At 41.9% G+C, this 26,452-nt stretch overlaps 1 protein-coding gene across 1 annotated transcript in view; it reads right to left on the bottom strand.

Annotated features, from left to right (window-relative positions):
* Positions 1-3,911: 3,911 nt before the first annotated feature.
* Positions 3,912-26,452, bottom strand: part of PLCXD3 (phosphatidylinositol specific phospholipase C X domain containing 3) — a 134,139-nt gene continuing 111,598 nt past the window's right edge. Inside the window, exon 3 of the mRNA XM_090278873.1 lies at positions 3,912-4,145. Coding sequence (XP_090134999.1) covers positions 3,992-4,145 — 154 coding nt within the window. The 3' untranslated portion in view covers positions 3,912-3,991. The remainder of the gene's footprint in view (positions 4,146-26,452) is intronic.

Raw genomic sequence — 26,452 nt, 5'->3', positions numbered from 1 at the left:
CACGGGAGCCACCAATAAGTTATGGCAAATATAGCATTTACACCACGGTGTCACTGAATTCTAATTGAAAAGACTAAAGTGTGGTAAAATAAAATACTTTTTAAAACCTTGTTTAGCATATCCTGAGGGGCACTGCATAATTTTCTATTTGCAGTTCAAAAGGCGAACACTCTAGCTAATGAGCCCTCCTTGGGACGGGGGACATTGTGCCATTGGGTCTGCGAAACTGCAGAACTGAAGAACTCACAAAAGCATGCATTTCCTGAGACTTCCATCTTTCCAGGCTAAAATCCAAACAGGGGAGAACGTGAACAGGTAACCCTGGCTCAGATAAGTCAGAACCTCAAAGAACTGAAAGCAACATTAAGTAAAGATCAGGGCTTGTTTGCTTGTAATTTATATTCTAGTCCTTTCTTCAATTCACCAGTTTCAAGTGTAATTGACTATGTAGTTAGACTATTACTTCTAGGAATTTCTTATTTATCATGGTCTCATTTTTTTCCATGGGTTTCCTAGTGATTTTTCTCTTCTTGAATAATTAAATATTTGAATTATGTTTATGCCTACGCAGATTGGAGATATTGATTTTAAGAGTTAAAATGGCAACAGAATTAGGTTGAGTGATTACAGTGTCGACTTGAATAATGTGTGTCTGAGTGCATTTGCATGTGTGTAGACACACAGGTGCATACATGCCAAACGCTTTATGCTCTAATACATTCACTGTTAGGTGGCACTCCACAAAAAGTGATTTTTCCCAGTATGGCTGAAAGTGAATATTCGGGTCATCATCCAGAATATCCTAAGGCTTTTACAAGATGCCCCCTCATCTCTGCAGTCGGATGCCTGTGCAGTGATAAGGGGGACAAACGTGAGAATGGCAGGAGCATTCAGTTTGGGTCCTTCAAAATCACAGACAGGAAAGCAAACCAGAAAAGTCGGTCTTTGCCCGTTTTCCCTCGTTCCTATCCACTCCTTTGACTTCCTGCTGCAGGTTGGGTAAAAGTTGGATTCTGTTTCTGCTTTTGTTTTTTGGTTTTGGTTTTTGCCTTGCAGAATTTGTGCCACAGAGTCTTAAGAAACGAGCGAAACAAACAGTGCACCGAGGTGTATCTCCTACCATCGTGGGGCCTGTCTGCAGCCCCTGACTCCTCGGTTGTGCGGAAAGACAGTGCCCAGCTAAGACAGAGAGGCCCAGGCCGAGGGTAAGCGCTGCCCGCGTGTCACTAGCCCTCACCCCCACCTCTTTATTGGAGGCCCACAGCCAGCTCCCTAAGTGTGCCCCAGGGCCCGTAAGCAGAAGACAGCCAACGGCACCTTCTCTCTATTCCCCTTGCAGAGGAATCACTGCTAGCGAACTCTCTCCTTCAGAAATTAAGGCAAGTCCCGTTCCTCTGGGTACCTGCTACTTAGGTACTGAGTGTCCACATGGAAACAGAAACACTGGCTTGGAAGTACCTTTGGGCAAACAAGCTTCTGTGTGCATATCATGAGTAGTGATAGAAAACTCTCCAGTTAAGAAACTGCACGATTAATCTAATTGTTCAGCAGGTTTGTTTTTTCCAGCACCGAAATGACAAACACAACAAAGCTAACTCTAAGCAAACGTTAGAAGAGAGCATCTAAGTTCAAGAAAATACAACATAGTCACCCCTGTATTTGATCCATTTTCATGAATATGTTGAAATATCCATTTCCTGTCATAGTTATAAGTTAAATCTTTGTGTCATTTCAAGTGTGCTTGGCTAAAAGGTCCTCCTGAGGGATGATGAATAATGAATAGTCAAAGAGAAAAATCTGCCCCAGAGCAAATTTACATGACATAAATTTCAATAATCCATAGTCCTTTAGAAAGGATTTTTGTTCAGAGCAAGTGAAAGGGATAAAAGACTCTAAAACTGAAAAGCAGAAAGAAAACTACCTTTGCAAATAACTAAGTCCCCCCAAAATATTTGAATATGATCAGTGATTCTACTTTCAAAGGTCTTATCACTTTTTCATACATTGTTAAGGGTTTCACGGTCTTAAAATTAAATTATTTAATATTATCAATGTTTTCACCTAAAAAGAAGAATTTGATTGTCCAAGTCTGTGTATGTTTGTGTGTGTTTGTATGTCTGTGCCTGCACAGGAATGGGTATATAATGACATGTTGCATAGGGTGAAGAAACATACAACTGGAATGTAGACCATCTCTGTTGCATGTATATGCATGCTACTTGGTCTCTCACACATACTTACATACTTTTCATAAACATTCTACTCAGTATAAATAATTTTTCTTCCCTACAGTTGCTACTAAATACTATTTTCTGACAACCAGCATTTATAATCTTATAATCAACTCTTAATTATTTATAATCTTGACATACATAATCTTGCAATGAACTCCCTCGCCTCGGTCTAAGAGAGTTAACCACATGGCTGACATTCAGATTAATTAAAAGCTGAGGGCATGCTCTTATTTCACGATGGCCCCACTTCACACGGACTGTGTTTTCCCAGGAAACTATTTAGGTGTAATTATTTCTAAACATGAAGATAAAATAATTCATCATTGTAGGAATTTCAGCAAATTTTATAGATTTTTATAAATGCCTCACAATATTCCTGTGAGGCATATAGGTAAAGATTACTGTGCTCTTTTATGATTATTTTAGAGTTGTCAAATATCACAAAGACAGCGAGGAGGAACTGATACTCATAGTTGTGTTATTATTTTTCTTCCCTATAGGCCTGGACTGTCAGATGTTGGACCAGAGAAGTGTTCGCCTCTGCCGCATCCTCAATCCTGGGGGGGGGGGGGGGGGGGGGCCCGAACCCAGAAGGGGTGAGTCAGTAAGTCTGCTCAGATCACACGTATTTAAGAATACACCAAAGATGGGTCAGGGATCCTTGAAATTTCATGGACATAGTCTCAAAAGCATTGCTCTGACTCCTTCTGTTACCCTTCCTTCTTCAACTCTAAGGAAAAAACTCAAATTAAAGCTTCTTGAAATATGCTCTTCAAAATCTGGAATTTAGATTTACATATTTGGAAATCCCAATTCGATAGGAAAACCCGCATGATCTTTCACGTCTTTCCTCTTTCTTTTCTTCCCATTTTTAAAAAATCAAGTGAATCATTAGGAGAGCTTTTGTAAGAGTTCTTTGCAGAGTTTTCTGATTTTAACACACTCCTCATTCATAATTTTTCATTTACTGGACATTCGCAGGGCAATATTATTAAGAGATTTTTGAATTAAAATAGCAACCATCCTTTTCCCCTCCCCGCATTTTTCACTATAGAGTTGGCATGAATAGTTCTTCCACAGAATTGTTTACCCTATATTTATAGCTGCCTTAAATAGAAATACTGCAAAACACTACTATTTTCATATAACACAAGAGCCACTGATTACGGCCTCCAATATTACTGATACAAGGAAAACGACGCACATTATTTCCTAGGACCAAATGGCAGCAATGATGGCCCAACTGTGGGCGACCACAGGATATCATACCACGTCCCATACAGCAAATACATTTTAGTGCAACAATGTAATACACACTCTGCTGGGACACTCAATTGTTTTGTGTCCCATACAGCATCTGATTAAAACAGAGCAAGCGAGAGAGGGAGCAGAGAGGCTCAAGCAGAGGACACAGAGGGCGTGGGAGGTCTAGGTTGAAATAAATCAGAAACACAATCAAGTCAACACTCGTGAGTTATACGTTACAAAGACTAATTCTGAAAAACAAAATTCACTGGTCATTTTTTAAAACCGATAACACTAGAAGTAGATTTTGCGCATCATATGGGAAATGCAATATTTATACTAATGCAGACCATGATGATCATCACTCAAGAAATGGATTCCCCCTTTTCCCACCCACTGTCATCCCCCACTCCCTCAGAGACTCAGTGGAATAGGAAGACCAGCATGTTTATAGATACTCCGCCTAATACAACGAGTCTCTATCTTATTCTTGAATGCTCAAGACAGTCCTATCAAGTGTTGGCTTCTCCTTCATCAAAGACATAGTTGAGCTTTATGACAGTGCTGATGAAATCACCAAGTTCTACAAAATCGGCAGTGACAATATTGATGCCACTCTCTCCTGGCTTCTGTGTGCGGACCCACTGCATCATGGCAGGAAGAGCCCTGAGAAAGGAAAGAAAAAGAGAAGTCACAGAATGCACCGTACCAGTTCGCAAACTCACAGTTCCAAGGCTTCCCTTTAGTTTTCTACCTTATTGAGATAAAGGCCCTGATTCTAGAATAAAGAAACAGGGCCCAACGGACAGTGGTCAATGCTTAACTTCTGCAGAGATGGCGGGAGAAACAGTCACCACATTCATCTGTACCCGTCTCAGGATTTTGGGAGCTCGCAGGTGCCATGAGAGTTTAGTGAAGCTTCTCCACTAGGAAGATATTCTGACACTTGTATTTTGATTTGGCACCACGTGATTGCAAACTGCAAAGCGATGGGTTGCTAAGGTCAGAGACGAATACATGCCCTTAGCAAACATTTATTATAAACCCGCTATTTTCAGGAAATGTTCTAGATATTATAAATGAACATAACCGCAACAATCCCTGCATTTGAAGAGTGGATTTGGTTGTGGGCAAATGGGCAAGGGAAGAAAATATTAACATAGTACAATCAGGGCTCATTCTTTTAAACACACTTATTATATATATTTAATCCTCCTCCAAGGATATGCTTATTGATTATAGAGAGATGGGAAGGGAGAGAGAAAAAAAAAAACATTGACATGAGAGAAAAACATCAATTGGTTGCCTCCTGTTAGTGCCCTGATGGGAGATCAAAACAGCAACCTAGGTATGTGCCCTGACCTGGAATCGAACCTGCGACCTTTTGGTGTATGGGACAACACTACAAGCAATGGAGCCACTTAGTCAGGCTGAGAATCTATTATATTTTAATCCCTGCTGAAGGCACTTAGAAAACTTGAATGAATGAGACAGATAAAAATTTCCACGGTTGTGGAGCTTATATTCTAATAAGGAGAGACAGACATTAAAAAGTAATCAAATCATAAGTAAATTATATCATTTGAATGGATGGAATAAGTGCTATAAAAGAAAGAGCAGAAAAGGGATAGGAGTGTGCAGGGGGAGAGGGGCGGTACAAACTGCAAGTTAAAATAGGGTAATGTGTAGCCCTCATTGATAAGGGTACATTTCTGCAAAGGCTAGAAGGAGATAAGAGAGATAGTCATGTAGATTCCCAGGGAAAGTATTTCAGCTGCTACCACGCTTGGAGAAAGAAAAGGGAGAGTAATGAGCGTTGAAGTCAGTGAGATAAGGAGGGAAGGCGTAGGGCACCTTATAAGGGTTTTGAGTGAGATGGAGACTCTTTGGAAGATCTTGAGCAGAAGAGTGGTGTGAGCTGACTTTTATTCTAGAAGATGGTTCATTGCCATAACAGCATAGGAGAGAGTCACCTGGCCCAGTCTGGGAAGTTGGGGAAAACTTTTCCCAAGAATCCTCCATGAATGTGGCGGGATGAGCCAGATTTAGCCGAGTAAAGGTGGGAATGCAGATGGACGATGATGTAATGAATTTGTAGGCAGAGGGACTATTTCTTTATTGGCGGAGGTATGTCTGTCCTGCGGAGTAGAAGATTCAAGCACAAAAATACAGGCGATGTTAAGAATGAGAGCACATTGAAGTAAAATCTACTATGACTTTTGGTGGCAGGAGGGGAGGTTTCCATGACACAGGGATAAGTAAACTGAGGCCTGAGAGGTGATAGTATAGTAACAAAGGAAGTGTGAAGAAACATGTGTGAAGATTACATTTGTGGATGAGATGGGGAAGCAAAGACAAAGAGAAGGGAGAGGGGACAGACAAAATGATGTGGTTAAGAATCTCAGAGGAGTTATATCATCAAATTTAAAGAAGCCTTGAAGACGCTGGAGAGATCAGAAAGAACCAGATGAGAGAGGGCATTCAGAAGTCTAGAACTGAAAGCTGTAAACCAAAAATAACATGCGTAAGTTTGCAGTTGGGAGTGATTAACTGCCTTCAGTACGGACAAATGACGGGGAGAGGGGAAGACTAATAATCCAGACCAGAGTCAGTAGTGTTTTAAATTTTAGTGGCAGCGATAGATAGATTTGGAAATAGGAGAGAAAAATGACAACATTGATTGGTGTGGGACCGGCGGTAGATAGAGAGGGAGAAATAGGGGATGAGGATGCCCGGATTTCTAGCAACATTCTGCCAGCTAAGCGTCATTCACTAATCTTGGAGAGAGAAGTGAAGGCTTTCCAGCGGATGAGTCAAGTTCAGTCTGCGGCATCCTGATTTCCAAGTGACCTTGAGAAACTTGAGTGGAGATTTCAGGTGGTAGTTAAGGCAGGTCTTATATGCAGACACAGAGCAGGTCGGGAGCCATAACACAGAGCTACTAATTAGAGCTATGGGAATGAATAAATTACCTGGAAAGACTTTCTAAAGCAGAAGAGAAGAGACAATCTGAAGATCAGTAGCATTTAAGGGATGACTAGAAAAACTGATTCAATAAAACAGAAAGAAGTAGGCCCAGGGTACGAGGAAAATCAGGAGCGTATGCTGTCATAAAAATCAAGGTAAAAAGAAACCATGCTCTTTTGGGTTCCTGAGGTTAAAGTGTGGAATGCAATTCATGCGCATTTCTCCAAATCTCAGGAAGTATACCTAGTCTACACACTCGACCCACTCAGGCAAAACTGGGTCAACTGCCTTGAACTACATTAATCTTATGGGTAATACCATAAAAATTATGATGCATATTTTTCAGCATATACACTTCTCTGTTAGACACAGATAGAGGAGGATCCAGTTCCTTCTAAAAGAGCACAGAATGGATCTAAAGTGCCCAATGCCTTCAGAAAATAAACTGGCGGCGGGGGAGAAATGTGGTCCGTCATGGCAGCAGTTTCCGAAGAGAATTCTATGTGAAGAAGAAAAATCTGGATCCCTAGAGCCCAGACCCAAGCGCATTCAAGTTCATTAGAAAGACAGATGCTATGGCCGTGTGTGTGTGCAGCCACTTGGGGTTGAGTTCCATTACTTTCTCTTCTGGACTTGCTAGAGCAGATGACATATTCCCATTGTAAATGTAGCATCACCTGGGCCTTTTAGGAAAGGCAGACAGTCTTTGGAGAAAGTAGCAGAACCAGGGCACTTCCCGGGAAGAATGGTTGTTCAACAGATATACTCGGCTTGAGAGGTGAGAGGGGGGAGTGGATAAGGGTGATGCTGAGGCCAGTGCTGAGTCTGTATTAACCTCGATTGAGTGTCTGGTTCATCAGATCCTTAGATACTGGGGGACCAGGTCATGAAATGTTCCAGAGCAACCAAATTCCCACCTGAGAACCATGATCATCCCAGAAGCACCTCCTCAGGTGTCCGCTACTACACTAAGATTAGAATTCCTGGGCCTGAATGGAGAACAACAGACCATTATTTCCATGGAGAGGCATTAGATGAACAGAAGAGCGTTGTGTGTTTCTCTGTAAAATTGATTGCTTTGAGGACTGATGAAAAACCCTTTAGGAATAGCTTATAGTCCCCATATAAAATATGTTTTATATGTAAAATACCATCTCTCTGAGTAACGGGAGTTTTTCTATCTTTCTGTCCAGAGGCACTTTCCCAAAGTCAATACAACACGAAAGACAAAACAACCAATAATGTCAGACTGAATCTCAGGTATTCAGACAGCCTTAAGCAGAATGATGTTAAACAAAAAGGCTCGATATACTGGATCAATACTAGCAAATACAGCTCAAGTGATGATGATTAGAAAAACATTTTTAACCTTTTTTCATTATTGCCTTCATGAAGTCCTTTATTTTTATTTTTTATTAAATTTTATGGTGTGACATTGATCAGTAGCATCATATAGATTTCAAGCATACATTTCTATGACACACGATCTGTATATTGCATTGTGTGCCCATCACCCACAGTCAAATTATCATCTGTCACCATGTATTTGGCCCCTTTCACTCATTACTATCCCCCCCTCCCCCTTCCCTCTGGTGACCACCATACCGTTGTGTCTATGAGTTTTTGTTTATTTATTTTTCTTGTTTGTTCATTTGTTACTTTCAGTTTTATATCCCACATATGAGTGAAATCATATGGCTCTTAGCTTTTCCTGTCTGACACTTTGCTGAGTATGATACTCTCAAGATGAATCCATGTTGTCATAAATGGCAGAATTTCATCTTTCCAGGAGGTCCAACAATTGTTAATAAAATGAGAACAGTTTGTGCAACCTGGCAGTCAAGTAGAGTGGACTGGAATGCACACATGTGAACAATGATGACTTCACTATATTAGTGAGGGTGGTAGATGCCACTGAGTGAGCATGTGTACTGTGTGGCTGTCACATTCAGAATGGCTGAGTGAGGAGAGCAACTAACCTGCACCAATTTTGCATTAAGTTTCCTCTGTGGAAACTATTCGGATTAATCAGAAGGCCACAGCTCTGGGCAACAGGTGATTGGCAGCTTCATCACAACAACACGCCTGCTTAGGCATCACATCTCATGCAGAGCTTTTTGGTGAGACATCAAATCACCCAGGTGACTCAGCCCCTCTACAGCCCAGATTTGGTGCCCTGAGACTTCTGCCTTTTCCCAAAACTAAAATCACCTTTGAGAGGGAAGAGATTTCAGACCATCAATGAGATTCAGGAAAATATGAAGGGGCAGCTGATGAAGACTGGGAGAACTGTGTGAGGTCCCAAAGTGCCTACTTTGAAGGGGACTGAGGCGTCACTGTACTATGTACGATGTTTCTTGTACCTTGTGTCTTCCTCAATAAATGTCTATTTTTCATATTACATGGCTGGATGCCTTTTGGACAGGCTTTGTATATGTATCACATCTTCTTTATCCAATCATCTATTGAAGGACAGCTTTTTATATGTCAATATGACCTCAGTAAGGTGTTTTAAAATAAAAAGATATGAGCATGAAAGAGATTATGTGATTAGAAAGGACAAGGTGACCAGAGAGTAGGGGCCTTGGAAATGTGAGGATAGTAGATGGACTGACTAGAGTATGAGGGGGACAGGAAAGTACTTTGGTCAGATTGTTAAGAACCTCCTGTGACAGCCCGTGGAGTCGTATGTATGCACTTGAAGGTCTGTCGTTGACTTTGTCCAATTAAAGGAGAGTTCTTTGGTTTCCCATGCGAAGAAGAATCTAATATTAATTCCATACAAATTGTACCATCTAAGGACACAGAAACTTGAATTCTGTCCATCTACAGTGAGCTCATTGTCTGCCTTAAAGTTCAGATTGCTCTGAGATCCTAAAGGCATTCGTTCATTCATTTATTCTTTCACTCATTCATTCATATTGCCTTCACCTCTATAGACAAAAAGTTTCTAGCCAAAACTTGAATAATGTTCACTAACATTATAAAGGAAAAATATTTTAAGTGAAGTTATATAATCTGAAGTGATTATTAAATTCCCTTTGAACTTGTACATTAGTAACTTAGTATTTATTTATGGAATGGTCTCCTTTGGTAGAGAAAGATGTGATTATATAAATACTGTAATGGTGTCTTACAAATGTCCTTCCCTTTTTTATTCTCTTTTTTATTAGCTGCTGGATTTCTAGTATAGATTTAGACTATTTACTTGTGAGCCCTCACTACCAGGAGAATCACTTCAAGACCAGTTAAAATTTAAATAAAATCATAGCATGTATCTAATCTTGATCCAGATTATTGCTACTCAAGTCTCAACACTAGCGTTTTCTATAAGCACGTTAAACACTCTAAGCCTCAGTTTTCCCATCTATGAAGTGGGCGTAATTATGAGGATGAACGTAGCTGGTGCGTGTCGAGTGCTGAGAGGCGTGCCTGGCTCTCTGTAAGTGGTGGCGTAGCAGACACCCTCCCAGTGACACTCTGTGCCTGGCCCTCGCCAGCAGCCACACGGTCTCAGAGGAGGACGGCAGCAGGGAGTTCTGAGAGCAACACCCACCATAACACACTTGTGATCCAAGAATGAGCCCGATTTGATTTGATTCCAATCAAAGTCAGCAAGGGGGGTGGGGGCTGCCCTAGTCCTATCGGGGCAAGGCTGGTGATGAGGCCTTGGGGGAAGTATCCTTGGAAACGCTTTGTTCCTGGGCGCGTAGTTGTGGCAGACATCCGAGTTTGCTTTTCCCATCATGGATTCTAAATTAAGTTGGTAAAAGAGCAGGTGTGGAAGTAAAACTTGGTACATAGAGCCCCAAAGCCCCTCTGTGGAATGTGGAACGCTCCTGAGGAAAGGCATCTTCAAACAACTTTCAGGTTTCTTAGAAGAAAAACAGGCAGATCTACAGGAACCAGACAGTCCCCTCTCAAGGAAGCAACAGGAGGTGAGAGATGTGAAAGGCAGAGATCTTCTGATGTTCTGGCTTTGGGAACTGGTTTTGAAAAGATCCTACGTAAAAGATTTAGGAGTTAGAAGCGCTGAGATCAGTAACCCTCCGTGTGGTGAACTTGGCTTACTAATTCATGGCAGGGACATGAGACTAATTCCGTCTCCTACTCGGAATGCTTCAATCACCTCGCCGTGCTCCTAGGATGAGAATACCAACCCTTAACTGACCTGCAGGGATCTGAGCAACGGCCACAGGTAGGTCCTCTGGCGTCATTTCCGGTCACTCTCTCTCTCTCTCACCGATTTACAGCCACAACCTCAGTCTCGCTTATCCCCACCAGCCTCACTTTCCCCAGGGAACTTTGTAAATGCTGCTGGTGTCTGTTTGCATTTCCCCCCCCATTCACTTGGACAACTCATTCATCTCTCGGGTGACATTTAAACTGTCACTCCACAGCACGCGTCAGAATTGTACTTATGCTGATGTGTTTACCCGCATCTGTCTCCCCAGCCAGCTCGCAGTCTCCTGGAGCGCAGGGACTGTCTCTGTCCCCGCTGCTGTCCCCCCCAGCCCTTCGCATTGTGCCTGGTGCACAGAGTGCTCAGTAAGTACTTGCTGGTCACGTGAACAAGTTTTCCTTTCAGAAACACAGGCTTTATTTTTAGAACAGAAGCACATGCAGTGATATAATTCATGAAAAGGCTACTCTGTTTTCCTTACCATGGCTACTGCCACAGATTTCAGTGTGTAAAGTCACTATTTGTTTAAATAAAAAAAAATAAAATTTCTAACTAACTTGAAGGATTTTAACTTTTCTGTACTTGGCAGGTCTCATTTGCAAATTTGCCAATTGATCGATTTGCAAAACAAATGTCTCTGCATTGTACATCTAGTGCCATGAGATTCTATGTTATTATCATCTTAATAAATATAAAGTTTATTAGAATTAAACTTAATTCATCAGATTTCTGTAATTTGGTTATCCATGTACTATTAATTTTAATTATTAAATGTCATTACATAAGTTAATTAATTAGATTTAAATTTATTAGACATTAGGAATCAATGTGAAATTCATATTCAAGGAGGCACATGTGTATGCACGACACTTTTACAATTAATGCATTTTATATGCTACTTTACTAACTTCCCATACTTATATTTTATAGTTATGAATGAGCAATTGTAGATAATAAAACATGTCTGTTAGCAAATTTTATTCGAATGCATTTAATTTTGAATGAAATGTTTCTTTAAGTGAATGAAATAGAATCTTCAAAATCAATTAAGTTTTTCCTGAGCGTTTTGATGGACCAGGGATAAAGATTACTATAAAAGCATCAGAGCTTCATCACTGCTTGTCCCAAACTCAGCCTTTCCTGAGAAGTGGAGGCTTCGTTGATTGACAAAGTTTAGAATAATGAACATAGGTCTTTCTTCCCCTGAACAACTGGGTCAGCCAGGAGCAACTAATTAAAGTCAAGTCTGACATATTTTAAAATGTGATTTTCTGTCAATCTGGCCATTTCTGAAACCTTGAAACAAAGCTGTGATACAGCTCTATAATGGAATACTACACAGCCATGAAAAAGGAAATCTTACCTCTTATGACAACATAGATGAACCTGGAGATTATTATGCTAAGTGAAACAAGCCAGTCAGAGAAAGACCAATATTATATGACCTCACATGTAAAATCTAATAAAAAATAAATAAACTGATGAACAAAATAGAAACAGAGGCATGGACACATGGAACAGACTGACAGATCTCAAGAGGGGCGGGGGAGAAGGGACTGGATGAAAGAAGGTGAAGGAATTAGCCAAAGAGCATACATGCATGACCCATGGACACGGGCAACAGGGTGGTGATAGCTGGGTGGAAGGTGGGAACAAAGGTTGGGTGGCAGTGGGCAAGGGGGCGGGCAGTATAGTGACAACAATAAAAATAAAGTAAATAAAATGACATTAATTAAAAAGGAGGAGAAAGAAAGAAAATGTAATGAAAAAAAGACAAAAGCTAAAGAAACTCTTGCCCAGAAGGTTGGCATTTCATGCCCTGGAGCCCCCGCAATAAAAAGCAGGACCTTGGCACCTGTAGGTTTAAGCCCTGGCAGGGCTTCAGAGTAACCTCAGGCGAACACGCCCACCTACATCATAAATCGTAACTTCTGTAATCACAGGGCCTATCGCTTCCTGCTAAAACCGTTTCTGTTTAGAAAGCAGCCTATCTGATTTATGTCTGATGAAAAAAGCGCATGTAAAAGAAATCCTTTTTCCCCTAAAATTGCACTGAAAGCATTAGGTCCTATGAATTATCTGTCAAACGGTGGCCCAACCAGCAACTCGGGAGATTTTAGAAGACCTGCGCTCTCCTGAATAGGGGACTCACGTTCTCCCAAGACTGCCTATGACCTGCACTATGACTTTCACAACTAAATGGCTACCACTACTTAGGTGTAAAGCAGGAAATAATCAAAGGCTCCACTGAATATACGATCAATCTAGATTTTTCCCTCAGGCGCTGTGAGAAAAAGAAATCCATTTCCGCTTGACTTTCCCAGGTTCTCTGCTCAAATCAAGTTCAAACGCAATTCGTGGCCTGATAAGGACATCTACTCCACAAGCACTTATAAAGCGCCTACTATGTGCTGCACATCATCCCATGTGCTGAGGACACTGTGGCACCCAGAAACCGAAGCACTCTTGTCCTTCTGGCACCTACAGTCCAGCAGGAGAGAGAGAAATTTATTAAAAACAAACAAAATCGATCACATCAACTTTATTGGTGTTAAGAGAGAATCTGGCCTGGACTATAGCAATGTGTTTGATTTAGAATCTTACAGAAATTATGCAAACCCTTCAGTCCCAATGTCCCCTAATTGTAAAATTAGGAAGAGTCTCACTCAGAGGCAGACACCGTCCCCGTTCTCCCCCCCCACCCCCCATACAAGGCTCTGATTTCCATGAGGGTATAATTCAAATGTAAGGTGCAGACTTAGTCATAAAGACCCGGCCACAGCCCTGAGTGCAGACACGTCCTGGGAGTGATATGAGCTGCTGTCACGCCAGGAATACTGTGCACGGGGAATGACTAACCTTCGCCATCACCCCAGCTATACTAGCTGCTTTAAACTGTCAAAGGGAAACATCCCAAGTCCTCAGGAGCACGCAGGAGCTATTTCACCTCCTTGCCATGCCTGGCAGGTTGTTAATTTTATTTCCATTTAACAAAAAGCAATGCAGTCTGATCAAAGCAAAAGCCTTGCGCTTCTTTTGATGCTGACAGCAGGAGCCCTCTTTATTGTGGCACGGAAGAAAACCATTAAGAATCCACTTTCAATTAAAATAAGGTTATCTACGCTCCTAGAAAAATGGTGTTTAGAGCTCATAAAATGGCCCAGTCCTCAGGCTCATCATTTACTCCCAGCCAAGGTTTCAGAATAAGCCATAAACCCCGTGGGGAGAGAGCCTGTGAGCTCATCCAGCCTCCAGCTGGGCCTCCTGCTGGGCAGACTCTTCCTTCTGCTAATTTTCTAAGGGGGCAGAGGAAGAAAGCAAGCTTTGCAAATGCTAAACAAAGAGACCCTTCAGTACGTAAAGATTCAGACTGCCAGCAGGCAGACAATACTTTCGTTTTTTGTTTTTTTTTGCAGAGTGGAGTCTCAGGAGGATGAACACTTCTGTGTGGGATCCTGCACGGCTATCACCTCATCCTCATCCTCAGTACCCAAGAGCCCCGCACACGAGGCGCTGCCCTGCCTCTCTCCTCTTCCAGAAGGTTCCCATTTTCCAAGAAAGAGCTGCTGCTAAGCTTGTGCTGGGAGGAAATTTCACGTTTCTGTTTTCGCTTGAGACAAACATCTTAATGATAATCTAGATGTGTCCCTTGGCTTTCAGGGGTTCCCAACGTGGGCGCAGAGGGGAAGGTTTCTCTGAGGGAAAACGGTGTAAGAAAAATGGTCTTCGAAGGTGACAACCTGGGCACTGCTGGTCTCCATCACGTGCATATATTCCCTCATAGTGTCCCCCGGTGTCCGTTGAGCCGCTACTATGCGGCGGTTGCTGGGGTGGATTCAGGGATAAATCAGATATGGGTCTTGCCTCAATTATGGGATTCATTCCAGAATTACCTGAACTGCTACAAATAGAAATTGTTTAATCGCTCTGCATAGCTTTGCCTGGCAACATTAAAAAATGAAGATGTCCATGAAGCCTCCTGGCTCATGAACTCACTGCTGGCCTCTTTCTTGGCAGAGTCCAATTCCAACGGAGATATTCCACGGACTCTTATAAATTCATGAGGCTGAATAAAACCTGCTCTCCAAAGACTCATCCATGAAGTGAGTATTTACTGGGTTTTCATGGACTGCCTACCATGGAAACAGGGGCAGTTGAAGGGGCAAGAGCTTTAGAATCAGACTGAGCCGTAATGGAGTTACTAATAATGCATGACCCCAGGAAGGGTACTTAACCTCCCTGACACTTAACCTCCCTGACACTTAGTTTCCTCGTTGGAAATGGGGATAATGATGGTCCATATTTCACAGGGTTTTTGCCAGGATGAAACAAAACCATACATAGAGATGGTGTAACCTAGAGGTTAGGAGTGAGAGCTCTGGGGCAGACCGTCTGAATTCAGACCTTGGCCCTCTCAGTTACATGTGTTACTTTAGGAAGTCACTTTTCTAGCTTCAGTTTGCTCACTCGTGAAAAACGGCGAAGAGTAAATTAATGTGAAGATTAAGAGGAATAACATGCATATAAGATTTAACACACTACCCGGGAGAGAACGCAGTAAACCTTAGATGCTACTCCTTTTTTTGTGTTAAGGACTAACGTGCCCATCAAATAGTGCACAATAAATAGATGTTAGTCACCTTCATTTTCCCTGGTTTTAGGTTACTTTAAGGCAAGTCACTGAAAAGGTTGGTCTGTGGATCGATGCGCAGTGACTGCTGGGATGAGCTACTCAGACCTTCCCTTCCAGGTCAGGGGCCTTCATTCTCTGGCTGGCAGCTGGGTTTCTGTCCAGGAGCTGCCTTCAGCCAAAGAAAGCCACCTCACCCCAGGTCACACGTCTCCTCTGGAGAAAACCTGCGGCCAGTGACTGATCTTTGGAAGCAGTGTGTGACGCTCTGGAAGTCCTTCCCAGTCCCCGGCCTTCCTGTCGGCTTGGGTGGAATCTTTGCTGCGACTGCATCACAGCCCATGTCCCCACGCCCCTCGACCCAGTCCTGTTCTCTTCACTCCCCCATAGACAGTGGTCCCCAAGGAACTCAGGATAAAACTGCTGCACACAAGTCTGAGCACCTCAGAGTCTGCCTCTTGGGAAATGCTACCTCTAAGTTTATGATTTGATGGTAAGAAATTGCAGTCAGGAGATTCTCTCCTCCTCACTCCTTGCATGACCCCCAACCCCTGTCCATCAAACGTGGCCTTTGGCAACCTTAATGAGATAAAAAGGTTAAAGTCACGTTTTCCATTTCAAGAATGTAAAGCAGATCGTAGACTGGTTTGAGGTGGGTTTGTTGTTTTTAGGGTGGAGAGGGGAATCACCTGAAAAAAACTGCCCTGACATTGAATGCTATGCACTGTGCAGGCTCACAGGGGGACCTCTACCTCCTTGGCAAAGCAGAAAGCCGCCCAAAACCAGACTACTTAGAAATAGTGACCATATAGTCTTACCTTTGGTTTTCTGTTAGGATTTTCTGTTAGGATTTTCCTCTGTATACCATTAAGCTTTGAATCATATATCAGAAACTCAGAAAACCTACACCGACTTCTAAAGAAAACATGGTCACTCTTCTGGGAGACATTTCCAGGCCCAGCTGCCCAGCAGAAGCTGGGGGTATTTATTTTATTATCACAGCCTTTTGCATATAGTACTTTGTGCAATTTCACGTCTGTGACATATGCTTTCAAAGACAAGTGTGGCTATAGCATGCAAAGTAGACGTTCAGACTTCTAAAGCAGATGTTCCATTTCCAAAAAGCCGAAGTCAGATATGTCCCATTCCTTAGAGAAAATGCTAACAGGCAGAATAAACACAAAAGTTAATTTGATCTTGATATCCCAGATGCTAATATGGTCAGGTATGCATAATTACCAGGGGTGACTTCTTTGGCCTTTTCCCCTTTAATCAGTGACAACTGCAGGTGCAAAGGGTAGATGACTATGTCATCTGTTCTGTAAGATAACACTCATTAAGCTCTTGATTCTATAATTTCCTCCCGACAGCGGTCGTACAAAGTCAGAGTCTTTTATTAGTACCAAGAGTACAACATTTTAAGTCATTTAGGCTGAGAAGAGAGTTTTCTGTTGGGCTCTCTATTGGTTATATCTTTGGGAAATCATGGCACCTAACACTTGTGAACATTGTCCACTTTAGCATTCTCTGACAACATAGAAAATTCCTAGGAACTTAACATCATGCAGTAAATATTGCCGAACCATATACATGCTCTAGGCGTGTCTTGTCAATCCCTCCTCCCTCTTTTTTGTACCCGTCCTCCTTGCCGCTTCTACTGAAGTGTGAGAAGGTATCAAGTTTGAAACTGTCCTTAAGGTGTTTATAAACGGTGACCACATTTTATATAACAATGTTTCCTAAACTTGAGTTCCATGTAAAAATGTCTCATGAGATATTGAAAGATATTCTTAAGACAAATAAATATTCTTTTGGTCAAATACATGTAGGTAATGTTGAAGCCTCTCTGATGTTCACAATATATATAATAGCATATTAAGCATAGGATCATATTCAGGACATTGAGATGTTATTGAAATAAGTTAAGAACCTATTCCCAAACTTATCCGTTCTCAAGAACAGTCCCACAACCACCAACACATACACAGATGCACATACACACACTTTTTATTTCTTCCTACAGGCCACCAATAGACACCTAGTGGACCTAGTGTTCGACAGAACACTGTTCCGGAATTATTGTTGTAGAGTGTCCTTCTCAAGGGCTCAAGTCTGCCATATGTGTCAGGGACGCGAAGTTCTCACAGCCTCCTGAGTCAGACCCTCTTGTCTTTGAACCGCTCCCACTATTAGAAGGTTCTTTCTGACCATCCACTTGTCTCTTCCTCTTTCACATGATATTTTAAAAAATATTTGAAAACAATTGGGACTCTCCTACTCCACCATCTGTATCACCCCTTCTCCATCTGAAACATCCACTTCCTTTCCTTAGACAATTCAGTTTAGAACCTTCTTAGTGTTCCTGTCACGCTCCTCTAAACATTCCACTTTGTACTTCCTCCAAAAGGGATCCCTAAAAGTGAGCGCAATATTCTAACTTGGGCGTAGAGTATAACAGAGAACCTCCACCCTCACTCTGAGCACTGTTGTCCTTATTAGGGTCCACGATCATTTTGATTAGTTCTCTATTGTTACCTACAAGGCCATGCCATTGTCCCATTTTCCCTGGAATTGTTTCACAGCTCCTCCCATGGGGGCAGGAAGGTATTAGGCAGTAGCCATGAAAGCAGATCAGATCTGCTCTCAAAGAGCCAACACATTCTTCTTCCTCTTCAGCTCAGGGAATCTTCTCTCTGCTGCCCAAGAAGGTATAAAGCAAGCAGGAGACGGGGCCATGGCGGCACAGTGCTCAGGAGCGGTCTGAGGCTGGGAGTGGCTGGGGGTTGGAAAGTGGTAGCAGAGGAGAATCATGAAGCGTGGCTCCTTTAAAAGGCAGTAGAACATGCTATTGTCAGGGGATGGTAGAGCTATGTTTTTTTCAAACCATGTAATCACATATGCATGTGAAGAGTTGGCCAGGCACATAGTCTGCCTACCTGATTGAGTCTGCACTTCGCATGGTTCGGCAAGGTGACATAATGACAATAATGCTGTCCTTCCTCAGGGCTGGTGCTCAGTCTAGCTTTAATTAAGTCATTATGAACTAGCTATGGAGTCTAAGAGCTATTGCACATGGAATGGGTTGTATCGAAGAGGAGTATTATTAGCAACCGTGTCTGGTTGCATTTTAGGGAAGCGTTTGAGAATGTGCTCCTGAAAGAACCCTTGCTACACATTTTCCATTTATTCGTTTTTACTGAATTTATTGGAGCGACGTTGGTTAACGTAATGATACAAGTTTCAAGTGTACAACTCTGTAATAAATGTCACCTGTATACTGCACCACGTGTTCACCACACAAAGCCTCCTTCTGTCACCATTTACCCCCCTTTGCCCTCTTCTACCTCTCCCACCATCTCTTCTCTCTGGTTGTCACCACACTATTGCCTGTGTCTGGGTTTTGGGGGTTTGGTTTTTTCTTTCTGTTTTTTGCTTAATACCTTCACCCAGCCCCTTGGCATTAATCTATAATGCTATAAAAGTGCTCTCCTCACCAAAAAAGGGGGTAAAGTAAAATGTTTCCTTATGACAGACCAGTACTGGGTTATCTCAGGGGAGGTCTGCAAGCTTAAGTCTTTAGAAGTTAGTATAAGTAAAACTGATTCAGGCTGGAATAGAAGAGAAGACACTTGCATAGAGAAGGCCAGAGGAGGAGCCTTCTGGTGGGGCCGTGAAGAGTTAAAAATTCAGAAAAGAGGTTCTGCGGTGTGTGTATGTGTGTGTGTGTGTGTGTGTGTGTGTGTGTGTGTGTGTGTTCTGGAATCCTAATGAACTTCCAAAGTTCCATAGTCAGACCTATAAATGCATTAACTGCCTGATTTTATATATGGATGTTGCTCTCCCGGGTCCTTCCATCTGCAGCACCCTGTGAGATAATGAAGAAGCAGTTTCATTCAGGGTTTGAGGTGACCAGTGTGTGCCACAATCTGCCTTCTATCAGTGCATTTGCCTTGAAGTGCATTTTGAACTTGACTGCACACAGTATCTCTGAAAAGCAGGTAACATGATACTGTGAAAGTAAATAAGTAATCCACTCAAACCTCAAAACTATCCTAGAGGCAACAAACTTTATTTTATATGTAATTGACACCATATATTTCCTAAACAGAAGTTGTAAAATGATGTAAATGCCAGAGGTTCTCGGTTTCTCTGCTCTAGACTATAAGTACAATTATAGAAATACCATCTATTCTTCACCATTGTTGACGGGCAAACTCCCTTGCACAAAAGCCAAGTTCGGATTTGAAAAGGGATCCACAAAGAGAAGTCGGTGGTGGACAAGACAGCAGCACTGGTGATGGGAGTGCTCTCTGGACTGCAGGGAGCACTGTTCCCAGGAGAGACGATGCGGAGGAAGAGTCTTTTGCACAGATGTCAGAGGTTCTGACGGGGAACTGTCTCAGAGGGACAGCGCTATTCTCAAGTACTTTACAACGAAAAGATGAAATCACTAGGAAGGAACTTGCTGCTCATTTTCTCAGGAACCCGTATCCCATTGGAAGTCATTAAGTAGAAATCATTTGAAAAGATCTTCCAATGTGTGGCTTTCTCAGCTACTAAGAAGAGAACGTATTTTACAGCAAGTCTTATTCCTGGTATTCAGTTTCATTTTAGGGGGTAAAAAGGATTTGATACCAAACGAACAAAAATTGTAATATTCTTCTAAAGGAAGGTATTTTAAATAAGTGTAAACGATGTTGCTGCTAAAATGCTATGTTACTGTTACTGTTGAGAAATAAAGGGAAGTACACGTGCTAATATACTTTTCATAGCTGCTTTTTGCTGTTATATCTGGTGGGATTGACTGGACAACCAAATCGGTAAGATCGACTTGAGAACTGTGAGTTTTTGACTCTCCACCCGGCTCCGCTACTCACAGCCAATCCACAGAGGACAACACCATCCATATCACATTTCTTCACCGTTCCATTCATGTCCAGAATGAGCAGCTTCCTTCCTGACTATAAAAAGTCACTCTTGAAACTGCTGTGACCCTATTTGAACCATGTCTGCCAGTCACCAACTCCGTGCAAAGTGCAGGATGAAAAGACATCACTCCCACTCAGGGTTAGCAGGAAGCGCAGGTGTAATCAGGACTGTAAACACCCTCAAAAATTGCAAAGTGCCCTACCAATATAAGTCGGTAAATAAGTTAGTGGGATTATGTAAACCGGAAGTCCTCCTGGCTCTCAGCTGAACTTCTCTCTGGTAAGTGGGTTGGACCGCCATTGGGTTTCCCATGTTTATGCACCCAACCTGCCTTGACTATGCGTGGCTCCTCTTATTCTCAGGCTATAAAGGGGGTGGAGAAACAGTCAAAGTCATGGCAGAAAAGAACTTCTATCCCTGTTTCTTCTTATATTTCTTAGAGTCTCCCACACATTACTAATCTCAACGAACCTGAATCTAAAATGAGTGGAAGCCATCCGGTTACTATGTACCTATGGGTTATAAACGGAGGTGCCAGTACTGCTTGGGACCAAACAGCTCGCCGGGGTTGCAAAGAAGCTGATTTTAGCCCTGTTTTCTTGATCGAGACAAGTCCACAGCCCTCTCTCCTTGGAGTTTCCACCATCCACAAGAGGCTTTCTTCCAATCACGGTGATAACTGATTCTTGATTATGGGGCTGAGGTCTGGTGAGCCCTTGACATCTCATCTATCTATAATAATAAACCGGAGTAGCCAGAACGGGATCTGCCCATTTTGGAAATGAGCACAGCAGTGTGCGGACATGCTTTTGAGAGCCCTGCCCCCGACAGGTTATTCCGCATCTTCTCTAATGAATGGAGCCATGGTAACAGCAGCTCAAGCAGAGTATCCTGTGCTGGCATCCTTCCGGTGAGGGATGCCAGAGCTGTTCTTTGATCCTGTTAAACCAAACACTATCGCATGTTAGGCACAGCACTAGGCAATGGAGCACAGTCCTGGGTGCTCAAGAGAGAGCTCAGAAGAGTATGTGAAAATGAGACCTTAACGCTTCCAGTTTAAACCAAAAAACCTACACATGTACTCAGGAAACGACCTTAGTTTGACCGTGTGTGTAGCAGTTAGATGTTATTGACTCTGTCCACTAAACTCTGTCGATGGTACAGAAAGTTCGGGCCCCGAAGAGCAGGAGCCAAAAGACTGTTTCATGATTATGATAATGTTCATAAACTACGTCTTACTGAACATATAAAAATAACATGTCCAGAATGCTTCGTGAATTTAACATGAATATTCTATTATCAGTTTCAACATCTCATTCTCTATCGTCGTCGTCGTCGGCAGCCGTCCGTCTTGAGAGACGATGGTGTAGCTTCTTAAGAGTCTATCTGCACTGCCGAGAATGGCTGTGCAGTCCGACTCGGGAGTGACACGGTATCTGTCTCCTCCCGTGTTGAATCGACATCTTGCGATGACGCTGGAGTGTCCTCTCCAGTGGAGCTGAAGCTACAGAGCCTGGGCGGGGTGATATGGAGGGTCTGCTGTTGCCCATGCAGCAGACCCCCCCTCTCTTTGCAGCTGAAGGGTCCAAGGGAAAGACGGAGTCAATACAGCTTGGCTTCAGGTGCGCCGCAAGAGTTGCCGGTGTTGACTACAACGTCAAACCGCCTTAGGGACTCCGGCTCCGGATTTTCTGTCGGGGTTTACTCCCTTAGCCTTTCCCCTGAAGAGGTATGCCGCAAGGCAGCGGAGGTTTTTTGGAGTCAGAGTTTTCCTTCTCTGATGTGCCCTGACTGGAAGATCGAACCAGCGACACTTAGCTCGCAGGCCGACGCTCAATCCACTGAGCCAGACCAGCCAGGGCATCATTCTCTATATTGACTTAATATATCAACAGCCAAAAGCCACTGTTGCAGGAACAGAAGCAAAACCTGCAAGTGTGGCATGAAAATCAGTGTAAGTCACCAGAAGAAAGGAGATGATTGGTTTAAAAATTCAAATATATAAGATTTCATAATGTACTTATTTTATTTATTTCAGTAAGCTAAAATCCTTGCTTCAGATATAGAAAAACGTGAGCAACGGTGTCTCCTTTTTTCCCCCACTTTATCTAAGAATTATAATTTGTGGCCAAAAGTAAGAGTAATAGTGGTTGGCTGGATGGGTCTGGGAAGTCTGCATGTTCTCAAAGCTGAAAAACTAGCAGCTTCAAAAATTTATACTTTCCTGAATGTAAGTACAGAGTGAGGATAGATTTTCTCTTCATCAGAAGCATGTAAAAGTTAAGTGATAATGAACTCATTACCTTCCTCACACCTGTACTCTCCCAGCCTCTCCAACTTCATACAAGCTTTAGAATCCTCAGGCCCAGGTAGCTCTACCTTTCCTGCCAGGGGTCCTTACCTACTTACTGGTCTTCTAAGGGTATGGGTATGTGGGGACCACTGCATACACCAAGGGGATATAGGAAAATTGACCTAAAACTATTAAGAGCATGTTTTCCCCTCCAAATAGAGAGAGTATCCTTCATTAAACAATCTGAATATTTGTGTTTACTTAAAATCTAATTGTTTTGGCTCAAAAGTTTTTACATAAATAGAAAAAGAAATAGAGCCCAAACAAAATATTTCCAAGTATCCAATGAATATTTTGAAAATAAATGATTAGACAAAAGGAAAATTAACTTTGTTTATATGCAAAGTAAGTGCCTTCCTTTGGGCTGAAATAAGAGGTCAATTCAGTTCTAGAGTCATAATTTCTGATCCCAGTGAGTAGTTTCGTGTTTGTTGAATCTCAAAGCTCACTAAACTCAGTGTGTGCCTACATTCTGAACACTGGATTTCAATAATTTAAAACCATAACACATGTCTAGACTAAGAATATTTTTAGGCACAATGAAAATCCAATATGTTTAAACCTGGAGAAAATAAAGAATGGCATCAGCTAATAGTAAATCCTGACATTTTTCTGATCTTAATGAAAATGTTTTTCAACATCAAGTTACAGTCATATTTAAACATGTACCCCTAAATCCCTTGCCCTGGCTGGTTTAGCTCAGTGGATTGAGCGTTGGCCTGCGAGCTAAGTGTCGCTGGTTCGATCTTCCAGTCAGGGTACATCAGAGAAGGAAAACTCTGACTCCAAAAACCTCCGCTGCCTTGCGGCATACCTCTTCAGGGGAAAGGCTAAGGGAGTAAACCCCGACAGAAAATCCGGAGCCGGAGTCCCTAAGGCGGTTTGACGTTGTAGTCAACACCGGCAACTCCTGCGGCGCACCTGAACCCAAGCTGTATCGACTCCGTCTTTCCCTTGGACCCTTCAGCTGCGAAGAGAGGGGGGGTCTGCTGCATGGGCAACAGCAGACCCTCCATATTACCCTGCCCAGGCTCTGTAGCTTCAGCGTCATCGCAAGATGTCGATTCAACACGGGAGGAGACAGATACCATGTCACTCCCGAGTCGGACTGCACAGCCATTCTTGGCGGTGCAGATAGACTCTGAAGAAGCTACACCATCGTCTCTCGAGACGGACGGCTGCCGACGACGACGACCCCTAAATCCCAAGCAAATATTTGCAATACACAAGGCAAACATTTTCATGAATGGTGTTATTCACTTGCTTAAGCTGAACTAGATGGCTCATTTGTTTGAAAAGAGAATTTCTTCTTTACACCTTAGGCATCTACTTCAATTTTAGATAACTAACAAAAACTATTGCTTTTCTACCATTTTGTATTCGCTCTAAGTCTTAAACGGCATCCATGATGCTCCATTTGCCATACAATGTTATCTTGGACTGAAGAAACAATCTTTCTAAATCGACGTTCTGAATTAATGGACATGTTTAAAAGGAATGACTTCAGATTGAATTCTAAAACATGAATAATAAATTGATCATAAAGGCCAAGCATTAAGCTGGCATTTAGAATCATCTCCATGAACACAGGATGGCAGAAGGCAAGCAATAGTCTCTCTAAAAGTTTATTGATATATTTGACCAAAAGAATAAGTGCCAAATCAACCATCCAGAATTGCAACTTATTTTTAGAAAGAGTAGATTCCATAATTAAGGCATCAGATTTCTTCAGCTCTTATTCAAATAATAGGTAGGATTCCTTATATTTGCTTCAGTTTCCTTTCCCATGGTGAAATGAAAATATGAACTTCAAGTGATCAATTAAAGAAATACTTGAATCTAAAATCAAAAGTCTATTTCCATTTTGCCACTGAAGGAAATAGTTATTTTTGTTATAAGTTTTATACTCAGTGTAGCTCCCAATAATTTTCTCTTATAATTTGATTTTATTAATTTGCCTGGGAATTATTCTAGATGAGAATTATATAAATGCAACCGATGCCTGTGGGTCACATGAATTAATAGCAGGTCATTTATGTAAAAGAAATTAGCATTGATTACTAAAACTTAAACTTCTTAAGTCCTATTAGAAAAAATTCAGCTCAAATCTGCAACCTATGTTGGCCATCATATAGGATAAGTCTCCTAATTTATGCAGAGTAAGCCACATTTTAAAAACTATAATTTTCTTTTACTTCATATGATTAAAAATTATAATTGTGTTGAATTAAACTAAATATTCATTAATTCATTCATTCATTTGATTCAAAACATATCTATTGCCCACCTAAACTAGGCTCTAGGTCCTGGGGAATTAATGGTGAATTAAATCATCTCCTGCTCTCACATGGCTCACAACTTAGTGATGTGTATGTGCAGGAATTAACAAGGTAATCATAAAAATAAGTGTAATGACAAACTGGTGAGAGATATGAAAGGAAACTAAATCATTCTATAGAAGTATATAATGACCCAGTCAAGGTAGCCAGGATACTGATGTGGGAAATTTCTTTTTAGAAGTTCCCATAGTAATTGATGAAGTAAATCAACATTAGATTGGTCTCAGAATGAAATGACCTCTGCAGACGTGGGTTTTCTTTGAGATTTTCCAAATTATAACTTGGTTAAATTTGATCAGACAAGACAAAAGAATTTGCCAGCAAGAATGAAGCTTAGACACCAAGTAGTCCAACCCTGTCATTGGACAGACGTGGAAACTGAGCAGGAGGAGGGGTGAGCAGTCTGCCCTCGCGCGCCGCTCTGGCCCAGGGGCAGAGATGAAACGGCAGCCCTGTTATGCTAAAATCCTGGCCAGGGGGCCTGGCTCTCACCCATGCCCCTCTGCGCCAGCTTCACCTGATGTTAATCACTCTGTTACTCTAGGGAATGAAAATATTCATGAACTAACTTCTGCGTTCTGAGCACAATCTGTCATTCAGCTCAAGCCACTAGCGAAAGAGAAAATAGTGATGCATACAACCAAACACCATGTTTCATTATTTTTCCCAAATCGTATGTGCATACTGAACATATATTTATATATATATATATATATAGTCACTAAATTTCATAATTTTTAAAATTCTTTTGTTTAAGTCAAAATTGCCATTAACTCATGGCCAACTCCATATTAAATTTTTGCTCTGTCCTCATAGGATTTTACCCAAATGAAAGATTTTCTAATGTCTCTATTTTTTTCAGAGAAGTCCTAAGTCTACGGAAAAATTACACAGGAAGTACAGAGTCCCCACAAGCACTCGTTCCCACCTCCCCATATCCAGTTGCTGTTATTATTAACATCTTAAATGAGTGTGGTGCATTTGTTACCATCGGTGAACCGATATTGATACGGTATCATGAACTGAAGTCCATAGTTTACATTAAGACTAATTCTTTGCGTTGCACAATCTCATGGGTCATGACTAACCTGTAATGTCCTGAACCCCCCGTTACAAGGTCATGGCTTTACTGTTCTGTGCCCCACCTGTTCAACCCACATTTCTTTCCCCTAGACCCTTGCAACCACCGATCTTTTATGGTCCCTGTAGTTCTGTGTGTGTCTGTGTGGTAGAATATGCATAACATAACACTTACAATTTTAATCATGTTAAGTCTATGGTTCAGTGGACATTAATACATTTACACTGTAGTGCAATCAACACTATTATCTAACTGTCTATAATTTTGCCTTTCCCAGAATGTCACGTTGTTGAAACTATACAATACGAAGGCTTCTCAGACTGACCTCTTTCACTAATAAATATGCATTTATGTTTCCTCTCTTTTTATCTCTGAATAATATACCCTTGTTTCGATGTATCATAGTTTGTATTTCCACTCACCTACTGAAGGACCTTTTGGTCGCTGCCAAGTTTTGCCCATTACGAATAAAGCTGCTATAAATATCCATA

This window comes from Furipterus horrens, unplaced genomic scaffold (assembly GCF_987537825.1).
Source record: "Furipterus horrens unplaced genomic scaffold, mFurHor1.1.pri manual_scaffold_5, whole genome shotgun sequence".
NCBI lineage: Eukaryota > Metazoa > Chordata > Mammalia > Chiroptera > Furipteridae > Furipterus > Furipterus horrens.
This window is presented reverse-complemented; position numbering and strand designations above follow the sequence as displayed.